Genomic DNA, 10884 nt, shown 5'->3' with positions numbered 1-10884 from the left:
TCTTGAGAGATTGTGAGTTTTCTACTCTCTTTTTGAAATCTACAATGGGATAGTTTATATGATTGGATTAGACAAGGCGCCAGTGATGGCTTTATCTCTTTAGTTGTTTGCTGGTAGTTGTGGTGCGCTAGAAACAAATTATGTCTTGCTAATGAAATGGTATCTTCCTATACGTTGAAACTAATCATAGTGAATTATGCTAATTTGTTAGCTAAATGTCTTCTCAAGCATAATTTGTCTCATTCAACGAGAACGATTACGTGGAATACACATAAAGGTAGTAATATAATTTTGAATGTTGATGGCAGTAGCCTCGGTAATCCTAGCGTCTCTGTTTTTGGTGGATTGATTCGAAATTATGGCGGTACTTGAGTTCACAGTTTTGTGGATAATATTGGTTCCAATATATTTCACACTAAGCTAATGGCGATATATCATGGTTTACGTATGTCCTGGGTGTTGGTGTAAGCCCTAGAGGCCAATACTTTTGGTACTTGTATCGAATTATTTATTAATAATAAAAGGTTTTTTCTTTATTATGTTTGTTTAATAAAGTCCCTAGAATATCTAGTCCGTTTAATGTATCAAGTGTGACTTAATCATGAGATTCCATTAAACATAAGGACAATATTCTTAAAGCATCCGCAATCGAGCTTTGTTGTGAAGTGGGATAACATTAAAGCATTAAGACTATTATATATATATACTGATGATCACATCTCATGGATCATGGATAAGGAGTTATCAAGTCTTAAACATAGGTATGAATATTAGGAGTAATATTTATACTAGATTGACCCACTATGAGAATAATATATAGAATGTTATGCAGAGTGTCATAAATTATTCTCATGGTGATAATGGTGAATACCACCCTTCGACCTGAAACCACTATGAATCCTAGATGTAGAGTCGGGTGCCTTATTGCTGATCAAACTTTGTATGTAACTGGATGACCATAAAGACAGTTGATGGATATTCCACGAAGCATGCTGAGGGACATGAGTGACCTAGATGGAATTTGTCCATCCTGCATAACAGGATAAATGTCTATGAATCCAATATTGAACTGGACAAGGATGACACGGTCTATGCCTTGTGTTCAATATAGACATAAGGGCAAAAGGATAATTATACACATAAGTATTATCACAAAAGAATTTGTCAGATCACATGACATTTTCGTATCTTGGATAGCAGTGATGTGTTGCTAGATACCGCTCACTGTTTATTATGTTAAATACGTGATTTAATATAATTGTCAATGCCGCGAAAACCTACAGGGTCACACACAAAAAGGAAGGATTGATGAGAGATAAAGTAAATAAGGAACACCGTAAGGTGCGGTGCACTTAAGTGAATTATAGAATATCGTAAGATACGGTGCAGTTAAGTAGAATACGGAATATGGTAAGGTACCATGCGCTTAAGTGATTTTGGTATATCAAAAGATATGAGCCACATACACTTAAGTGAATTTTTTAGCTTACATCCCACAAAGTGGTTCTATAAATAGAACCCTTGTGCAGAAGCATTTGTTCATATGAAAATTTCATTTCTCTCTCTCTCTCTCTCACTCACTCAAAGCCTTCATTCGTAGCAGCTAGCACTGAGACTGAAGGAATTCGTTCTTGTGGACTGAGTAGAGACGTTGTCACCATTCAACGTTCGTGATCACTCCATCGATCTGCATCAAGTGTTTCAATCGCCACAAGAGGTAACGATTTTATCACCGATCATGCCCATTCGTAAGGATCACTAAAGGAGAAATTTTTAATTTCCGTTGCGTTTTGGATCGATATTCTCCTTCACTGAAAACTTTCCATTAAAGACTTAATGTTTTATTCTGACTCCAGATTCGCTATCAAGATTATCTCATAATTAGATAATGTTTGACATCACTATGTTACGATTCTCCAAAACATTGAAGAGCTTCTCACTAGGAAATGGCGGATTTAAATAATTCATACTCTTAGGGAGGGAAATGTTTGTGCTGACTATCTAGCAAAACATAGAATTGGTAATGATGCAGCGCACCGGTCTTTTACGAAGCCTCATGTAGGAATCATCAATTTCTTGCTAGTTGACACTAGTGAAACTTTATTTTCTAGATAATTTATTGCTTTTTTCTTTTCCTTTTTCCACTTATACAAAAGAATACCCTTTTTGGATTGATCTTGGATGTACATTAACCTTTTTTCAATTCGAATTTTGTTTAAGGACTTGTTCAATATAGTGAATGGGTTACTCACACACTCCGACGAAATTTTAAAATAACTTTTAAATTAAAATTCTAAAATCCTGATGTATTTAATACACAAGGCTTATCTGGAACATGTTAAAGCTAGTGTTTAAAAAACTCCGAACTTTGGATTCCCTATAATAAGTTATAGAGATTGAAATGTGGACGCGTCTAACACATCACACACGTATGTCCAATCTCAAAACCATATAATTTCAAAATACTATGGATTCTAATGTCCGAATTTCCTACGGAGGTTGGAATCCAAACGCTTTTGTTTAAGTATTTGTGTCTTTCTCTCTCACTTTCCATTTTCATTTATGCAAACAAAGCAAAGCAAGAGAGCTTCTCCTCATTTGTGTTCTCCGAGCTTGTTCCATCATTTTTAGTATTTTCATAGCTTTTACTCTATTGTATTTAAGCTTAACATCTTTAGTTAACTACAATAAAAGTGCGGTGATGACTCTGGTTTTATTGACGTCTAGCTTATCCATAACTTGATGATCATGAATTTACCGCTACAATGTTCTACATCATTGCATTTATAAGTTACTCATTCATTTTCCTTTTTTGATCCATACAATGAATTTTGCAACTTGAAGACAAGACAAGATCAAACCCCCATCCCGAGCAACAAAGCTTGATATTTTCTCTGTATAAATCTCCTCTTCTAAATCACCATGTATAAGGGATTCTTGATATCAAGTTGGTATAAATACCAACGGCAGATGGCAACCATAGACAAGAACAAACGAATTGATGTCACTTTAGTAAATAGAGAAAAATTAGCACCATCATCCAAGCCATAATTACGAGTATATCCTTTTGCCATCAATCGAGCCTTCAATCGATCCACATGCCTCTTGGGCCCAACATAGACAATGAAAACCCATCGACAACTCATTGTAGATTTTCCAATAAGATGAGCAACAAGAGTCAAAGAACTATTGGATTCCAAAGTTGTCATCTCATTAATCATAGTCTGCCTCTATCCTATATGAGATAATTCTTCATGTACATTCTTAGAAATGGTATTAGAAGAAAAGGCAGAAACAAAAGTAGAATGTCAGAAAGATAACCTATGATAACTCACAAAATTATAAAAAGGATATGGATTAATAGTGGATTATTTACCTTTAAAAAGTGCAAGGGTTGTTCAACAGAAGTGTTGGGTGGGACCGTAGCATGAGAAGAGATTGATGTAGGAGTTGAGTTGTAAGGATCAGGTGAAAGGACACTCTCTAGATCTCAATGATGATACTCATAAATATTTACATGCCTATAATCAACCTGTGAGGAAAACCCTTGTTAGAAGAGGAATTGGTAATATCAAAGGAGGTATTAGATATGAATTAATGGATGACACAAAGACAATGGTATCCTCAAAGAATGTGAAAGAATGTGACATCTGTAGACACATAGAAACAATGTGTGATAGAACAATAACATCGATATCCCTTTCGAACCCGAAAATACCCAAGAAAGACACTTTTGACCACCCGAACAGACAACTTATCACTTCTTAGAATAAGATCATGTACAAAACATGTGGAACCAAACACAAAACGGGGTAACAACATAAAGGGGTCCTGTGGAAACAAAACACACTAGGGAATTTTACTACCCAAAACAGAAGATGACATGAGATTAATTAAATAACATGTTGCAAGAACGACATCACCCCAAAATTTCAAAGGTGTCTTAGCATTTATCAACAGTTTCCAGATGGTATCAACAATATGACAATGCTTCTTAAGTTTAGCCACGCTATTTTGTTATGGTGTATGAGGACAACTAGATTGGTGTATGATGCTATAGGATGTCAAAAACTATTTAAAGGGCACAAAAAAAAATTCTTTTTCATTATCATTTCTTAGCTATTGAAAGGATTCTAGTCATTTGTAAATCTGATACAAATCTGCTATTTCTTAGCTATTCCATATACATGAGGATTTACAAATGTAGCATTTGATAAGATTGCCATGTCAAGCTCAACACTTGAAAATCCAGCTTTTGCTATACTCTCTCCTGTTTCCCTAGAAAGATGGCACCCGTCTGCAATTGTCTGTTGCAGTGGATCAAGAACTCCCTGTAAAAATCGGAGAAATGTTCCATCTGTATCGCCATGAAAACAAACCAAAATTAGGCTATTTATTATTCGGTTTAAAATAGTGAATGAATAAAGTTTTGTTTACGCGCCTTTTGCAGCTACATGTTCCACAAACACATAGACTCCACCAGGTCGCAACACCCTCATCACTTCTGCATACATAGTGCAATTTCAAAGTTCAAAAGTAAATAAATACGAGAAAAATGTAAACAGGCAATAGTTGATTACTGAATTCGGCTAATTGTGTCTACGTCTTCGATTGCGGAGCACCTACAATATCTTTCTATTATTCAAGCTTAGGACAACTTGTGCTTAAATACTTGTCAGCTTGAACGATCCCTACTCACTTACGAGTAAACTATGAGTAGAGTCGTCTCATGTTTTTGGAGACCCTTAAATTAGTCGGAGTTTAACCATGACATAATAAATAGATGTCATTTTTTACTACGGTTTAATTGAGACGAACATTATGTTAGACTCTATTTTGCCACAATTTAACTGTGATAAATTTTAAATCTTGTGCAGTAGCCCGCCTTGCACACCCTTAAAGACGGTCATGACTACAAGTCATACCCAACATTCTCAAAAAATGCCAAGGTAAGCAAAAAATTTGAAAAAAAACAGAAGGCTAAGGTTTCTTCACCTTTAAGCGTCAGATCGACATCTTTAACAGAACACAAGACAAGTGTTCCAACAACTGCATCGACCGAAGCGTCACTTAATGGTATAACCTCCCCAACCTAAATAGAGCAAAATTTAAAGACCAATTAACACAATTAACACAATTCGAGTCTCCAAAAGAATATCAAGTAATAATCACTTAGACCATAAATTCTCTATAGCATGGTTCCTCAAAATTCTCATTCTAAAGAGAGGATTATAACTTATATAGCTTAAAAATCAGTGAGAATAAGAAACAATACATACAGCATGTATAAATTCAAAATTTGAGAGTGGAAATCCAGCCGATGTAGCAGAAGACCGAGCATACTTCTCCATCTCTGGATTAGGATCAATGCCAACCACCTGCACATTAGAATCACTTGCATAATAATTGAGATTAGGACCAGTTCCAATGCCAATCTCCAAGATTTTGTTAGCCTTCTTCTCCTTCAAGATACTGAAGATCTGAGACTTGTACCGAGCAACCTTACATGAAAATATCACAAACCTCACTTCAATGCAATGATGAGAAAATATTGCAAACATCACTTCAATTCAATCCTCAATCACACTACACTAACCAGTCCAAAACAATTTCAGGGACTAGATTAACCGACCCAAAAGACTAACACAACCGAGTGTCAATTTCAACAATCATTTTGAAATTCCATTGATTTCAAAGACCAAATTGTCTAAGTTCATGAAGTAAAATGGCAACTTGCTGAATAAATAAAATGAATTTAAAACAATCCATTAATGAAAAGAATAAAGAATAAACCTCAGCTTCATAAGATTTAGTAAATGAGTTCAGAACCCAAGCAAAGAACTTTTGATACCAATCAGGTTTAGGTGGGTGAAACTTGTTAACCAAAGCCTACAAAAAAGAGAACATTTCCAGTGTCAGCAAAACTCAACTTGTGTTCATTCAATCAACACTGATAAACAAAAAACACTGAAATATATTTACTGTTGCAAAGAAAAGGAATTACTGTGTACTCAGAATCTGAATTTGTGGCTGTGGCAGACTGTGTGGCTGCTGTGAGTGTAGTTGCAGTTGCTTCAATGAAGTGCCTTCTTCCACATAAGCATGGTTTGGTGGTGGTGGTGGTGGTGGTGGATGATTCAAGCGAGTCATCAAACTCAGTGGTGGTGGTGGTGAGTTTGTTTGACTCGTCTGAGTTAACACGTTTTTTTAGCATCATAGTAATATGAGAGTTGTTGTGGGGGTTTTTGATAATAGCTTTGGGTTTTGGGGTGAAGAAATGCAATGATACTTTTGCACCAAGAATTGGAGAATTAATAAGATTCATTATGATATTGAATTTGAAAGTTCAATGTGTTGAAAAGTTCAATGGGTTGGTGTTTTCTGTGCTACTTTTGTTGAATTGAAGAACATAATATTTGATTTTTCCAATATGTTATTTACTAGTGTTAATTGGTTTTAGGATTCTGATGAGAAAATTCCAATATGCATAAAGATTTAATTTTTACTATTTATAAAACGAAAAACAAATAATTTGACAACTTCGTTAGAGTACGGTTAACCCCAAAATGAGATATCAATTTATAGATGTGTTGCAAAATAAGATATCAATTTATAGATGTGTTGATACATCAGATACATAAACACAAATTGGAACCCCCAACATCCCATTAAAAATTATCACATTTTAATGATTTTAATGATACAAGTAGTAAATGATTTATTAAGAATATGGTCAAAGATTTATGGAGACCTTTGATTGAAAGAAAATCTCTTACTAAAAGAATTTTAGTTACTTATGAATTAAGTGTCTGTTTGAAACTAGTATTATTTCCATGATAAGGTTGTGCATAAAAAATGAAGCTGATGCTGACTGTTTCTTTGCATTTATTTGTCAACTAAACTCATTCAATTAGATCCACCAACAAAAACATCATAATACTGTTAAGCATCCAATATTATTTTAGATAATTGTATTTTGTAAAACATGAAATGTTACAACTGGGCACAATAGTTCAAGACCTCTCTCACTGTGCAATCCTAGCACATCATGAAATCCATGGTTACAACCGCTTCAAACTAGTTATTAGCACAACCAACTCTAATATGCATCATCATTTGCATGTAAACTCAGACAAGAAAGCCACCACTGTCAAAATGCAATTTATAGCTCAAACCCATAGCTACTAATGGCAACTTTGGTCTTGAGCAGCATCACTCTTATCACCGGCAACATCTTGAGTAGCAACATCTTCGGTAGCACTTGAATCCTCTGATGACGCAATATCACCGTCAACTGTCAAAAAAGAAATATACCACAAAACAGTTTTGAGTTTTAACAGACATGAACTTTATGGTATACAAGAAATGGAGCTGCATTTGCACATACCTTCAGAACCATCTCCTGGAGCATAAGCTGAGCGCCTTGATCGAGCCTGCTGTTGAGTTGGCTGAATACCAATGTAGGTAGGACCCCAAGACAGGGTACAGAGAGCATAAAGCAATATCAGAACTAATGCAGAAAAGAATAAACTTAATCTATGTTTGGACTAAAGTTTGCAAACTTAAGTTTGAACTAACTAAATTTAGGAAACATCGTTTGGAAAAGCAGCCCTACCGTTGTTTCCGTTTCGAGCTAGAACTACTTTGAAGGCTGAAATTGTTCATATCCAAACACACTAAGGACCGTTTAGATTTTTCTTATTTGAGCTTACTTATTGGTATAAAACACTTGTGAGACTAATTGGTAGAACTTATGAAAATAAGTTGTGACATGTTTATAAGTTATTTCGAACTTATTTTCATGAGCTCTTAAGTATAGCTTAAGAAAACAACTAACAATTTATATGAAAACAATTTGACTTTATTTTTTAATTTTTTATTATAAAAATAACTTATAGATAGAGACTTATATGATAAGCACTTACGCTGTAAGCGCTTATTTTAGTTGTTTATCCAAACAGGGCCAAGTATTCATGTGAACACAAGTGTGAAAAAGTTAACTAATAATTTTACCTGCAGTTTTGGACGGAGTGCTTCAAGTGGTCCTTTAGGCTTTTGTGCTCCTTGCTATATGAGTAATCATATAGAGATAAGACAGAGATCTCAGGTATTCAAATGAAATGTATTGAAGGTTACATTGAAAATTTTAATAGCATAATGACCAGAAAATACCTTCCCCAAAGCCCAATCAGCAGAATCAAAATAAGCACGTTCATGATCCTGCCAAAAAAACGAATTTATTCATGAACAAAAATCGTTCAAAAGTAAGTACATTTCACACAAACACATATATTGTCAAATAATATAGCAATACAGGAAATGAAACGTTGAAGAAGAAACTGATAAGGAAAAAAAAACCTTGGATATTAGTGGAGGCTTCTTTGGCAATCTCCCTCCATACTTTTTCCTTACAGCGTCTTCCTGCAGGAATAAATTTGCAGCATAATAACATAATGCGAGATTTAATGCCAAGAATAACCATCAATGAGGTAAGAAACCATTTATAATGCCTCTCCAATGCTTGAGGAGTGATCTCAGTAATATCTAAGCTTACAAAAACTTAGTACAACAGATTTTTCACCAACAAATGAAAATAATAATATCTTGAACTGATGCAAAAACTTACTTCCAATCCTAACATTCCCTTTAGATGTGTAACTAAATAGTAGGCCTGCATCAAGGGTCCTTTAACTTAACTCTAAGTTTCAAATTTTCATTTATGTTTTTCTTAGATTAAAAAAAGTCCTTCATCTTTTAGAAAAGACTACGGCGTAGGACAAATAGCTATTTTCCAGCCAATACCATCAAAAATTGAATTACCGGTTTGAAACTTTAAATCATGTTAAATAACCTGACGAAATTTTCCCTAAATAGTCAGTAAGGTTTGGACAAGATTTAAAAACACAACCCGGGTTGACACATTCGGCAGATTCTTAGTTGTTGAATCGAGATCAAACGATCCAAAGTTCAAGTTCAGTAAGTTCAATTTAAAAAGATCAAAATCTGCATCAAAATTTGAGCTGTTTGATCTCAATCTCGCCCACTATGTGCCGAATGCCTAAATTCGCAGTTTCTGAAAACACTACCATAGACATACCTTTTATATCAATATCAATGAACTTAACATACTCTCTCTCTCTCTGATTATTTAATCAAACAGTAAATTTTTTCTTATAAATATTATAAATAAGACCGGAGAGAGTAATAAGCACAAGAACACATACAACTATATATTCTTTAACCAAAGATAACTTAAAAGTTGATATTTTTTCAATCCAACAACATAAAGAACAACCAGCCCCAAAAATCAACATTCTCAAACTAAAAAAGAAAATCATTCTTGAAAAAACAACGATGGAGCAAAAACAATTACCTCTTGTTGAGAAGAGGGCATTGAGTTTTCATTATTAGCATCTGTCTCAGAAGCTTTGAGATCATCCTCAGAATTATTGTTATTATCACGGTGAACTTGATTCTTCACATCGTCATCAATATTATTACCATCTGACATTGCTTAATCTCTCTTTTTCTACATAAATACCCAAAAAAAATCAATTGTAAGATTAATAAAATAAGAGTTTTCAATGATGATAAACACGGATCAATGAATCGAATTGAGTATGAAATGAAACGTAATTAAGATGAAGAGATTGTATCGTTACCGTAATGCAAGAAATGGAGTATTGAAATTGCGATCTTGGGTTGAATGAAAGGAGAAGAGAAAAGTGATAGATTGCTATGTGATGAGCATCTCGAACTGCGTTGCGACAAAGTCACGGTGTATATATAGAACTAGGAACATAGATAGATAGATACCAAAAAAAAAACTAGAATGATCAATTTTATTAAATAAATAAAATATATTTGGATCTTGCAACTAGTTGCATTTGCAAATGAAGTCGGCAAAATGAGAGTATATTTTTAAATAGTTTCAATTCAATGGAGTTATTATATGGTATTAACAAAGTTATGGTTAGGCTTTATCTAATTAAATATAAGATTCTTAACACTAAGCATAAAAACACGACTTGACTTAAATCATCTAATTTAGTTTTTGAAACATAATGAGTTGGTTTATATGCGGGTGAGGGTATGCAAGTTCTATTATAAACACCGGGTGATTGTGGAACTTATGGATACTATATGGTACATGTGAAGCCAAATGTCGAGAATGCATTACTTATCAAAAGACTCAAAAGCTAAAACTACTTAAGACAATTTAGTTATCTAAATAAACAATGACCATCATCATGTGTTATTGGTGTCTCCAATGCTAATTGCATTCATAATAAACATTATAACATCAAGCTTTTTCTGTGAACTTTGACCGACAGGATCTAAAAACATAAATAAAAGACAAGACAAAAACGTATACGTGTACAATTATAGTTACAACATAAATGAGATATGATATTGCAAAATACCCAAGTAATATGCCAAACACAAAAAAAACACCTACTCAATATCGTTATCTAGAATCAATCATCTCATATACCATACAACTTTTATATCTCAATGTATGAAAACACAATGACAAATCCATGTTGCCACCAATGCTTCCATTAAACAAATTTCATATGACTTCACGTTCAGTATATAAATTATAAGTTAATCATAACTAAGATTTGAGTCATGATAATCTACTTGGTGTTATCTAGCCATTATTTGGGTCAGGATAATCTATTCCATCCTTATCGAATGGTACGACCGCAAGTACACTATTATTTCACGTGATAAATAAATCACTTCTCACAAGAACTTGTGTTAAGTACTCAATTTTATTATTGTGATGATTAGATGAGTGAATAGAAAAATAGTTTGGTTGTTTTTTCATTTTGAAAACAACAATTATAATAATAAAGCCTTCAAATAATGGCTTCTTAC

General features: G+C 33.8%; 2 protein-coding genes across 3 annotated transcripts; both read right to left on the bottom strand.

Moving 5' to 3' along the window:
* Positions 1-4074: 4074 nt before the first annotated feature.
* LOC127119487 (uncharacterized) lies at positions 4075-6528 on the bottom strand. 2 transcript variants are annotated; one of them, XM_051049722.1, is made up of 6 exons: positions 6005-6523; positions 5794-5889; positions 5280-5501; positions 4996-5092; positions 4442-4504; positions 4075-4357 (listed from the first exon to the last, which is right to left on the bottom strand). In XM_051049722.1, the coding sequence occupies exons 1-6, from the start codon at positions 6323-6325 to the stop codon at positions 4164-4166; spliced, it is 993 nt and encodes a 330-aa protein (XP_050905679.1). In that variant the 5' UTR covers positions 6326-6523; the 3' UTR covers positions 4075-4163. The 2 variants fall into 2 exon arrangements, with proteins under 2 accessions (XP_050905679.1, XP_050905680.1); XM_051049723.1 differs by lacking the exon at positions 4442-4504 and having other exon boundaries at positions 6005-6528.
* A 409-nt stretch (positions 6529-6937) lies between these two features.
* Positions 6938-9910, bottom strand: LOC127119488 (uncharacterized). Its single transcript, XM_051049725.1, has 7 exons — positions 9663-9910; positions 9374-9529; positions 8359-8421; positions 8173-8220; positions 8014-8067; positions 7388-7448; positions 6938-7294 (listed from the first exon to the last, which is right to left on the bottom strand). Exons 2-7 carry the CDS (start codon positions 9509-9511, stop codon positions 7185-7187), a joined length of 474 nt encoding a protein of 157 aa, XP_050905682.1. The 5' UTR covers positions 9512-9529; positions 9663-9910; the 3' UTR covers positions 6938-7184.
* Positions 9911-10884: the final 974 nt, after the last annotated feature.

Source organism: Lathyrus oleraceus, chromosome 2, assembly GCF_024323335.1.
Source record: "Lathyrus oleraceus cultivar Zhongwan6 chromosome 2, CAAS_Psat_ZW6_1.0, whole genome shotgun sequence".
Lineage (NCBI taxonomy): Eukaryota > Viridiplantae > Streptophyta > Magnoliopsida > Fabales > Fabaceae > Lathyrus > Lathyrus oleraceus.
This window is presented reverse-complemented; position numbering and strand designations above follow the sequence as displayed.

Coding starts and splice junctions, on each gene's coding strand:
- LOC127119487 (XM_051049722.1), bottom strand. CDS start 6,325: ATGAATCTTATTAATTCTCCAATTCTTGGTGCAAAAGTATCATTGCAT. Junction 5,890..6,004: donor ATTCAGATTCTGAGTACACA/GTAATTCCTTTT, acceptor TCTTTTTTGTAG/GCTTTGGTTAACAAGTTTCA. Junction 4,358..4,441: donor GGAACATGTAGCTGCAAAAG/GCGCGTAAACAA, acceptor ATGGCGATACAG/ATGGAACATTTCTCCGATTT.
- LOC127119488 (XM_051049725.1), bottom strand. CDS start 9,511: ATGTCAGATGGTAATAATATTGATGACGATGTGAAGAATCAAGTTCAC. Junction 8,422..9,373: donor TGCCCTCTTCTCAACAAGAG/GTAATTGTTTTT, acceptor TTATTCCTGCAG/GAAGACGCTGTAAGGAAAAA. Junction 8,068..8,172: donor CTGATTGGGCTTTGGGGAAG/GTATTTTCTGGT, acceptor TTACTCATATAG/CAAGGAGCACAAAAGCCTAA.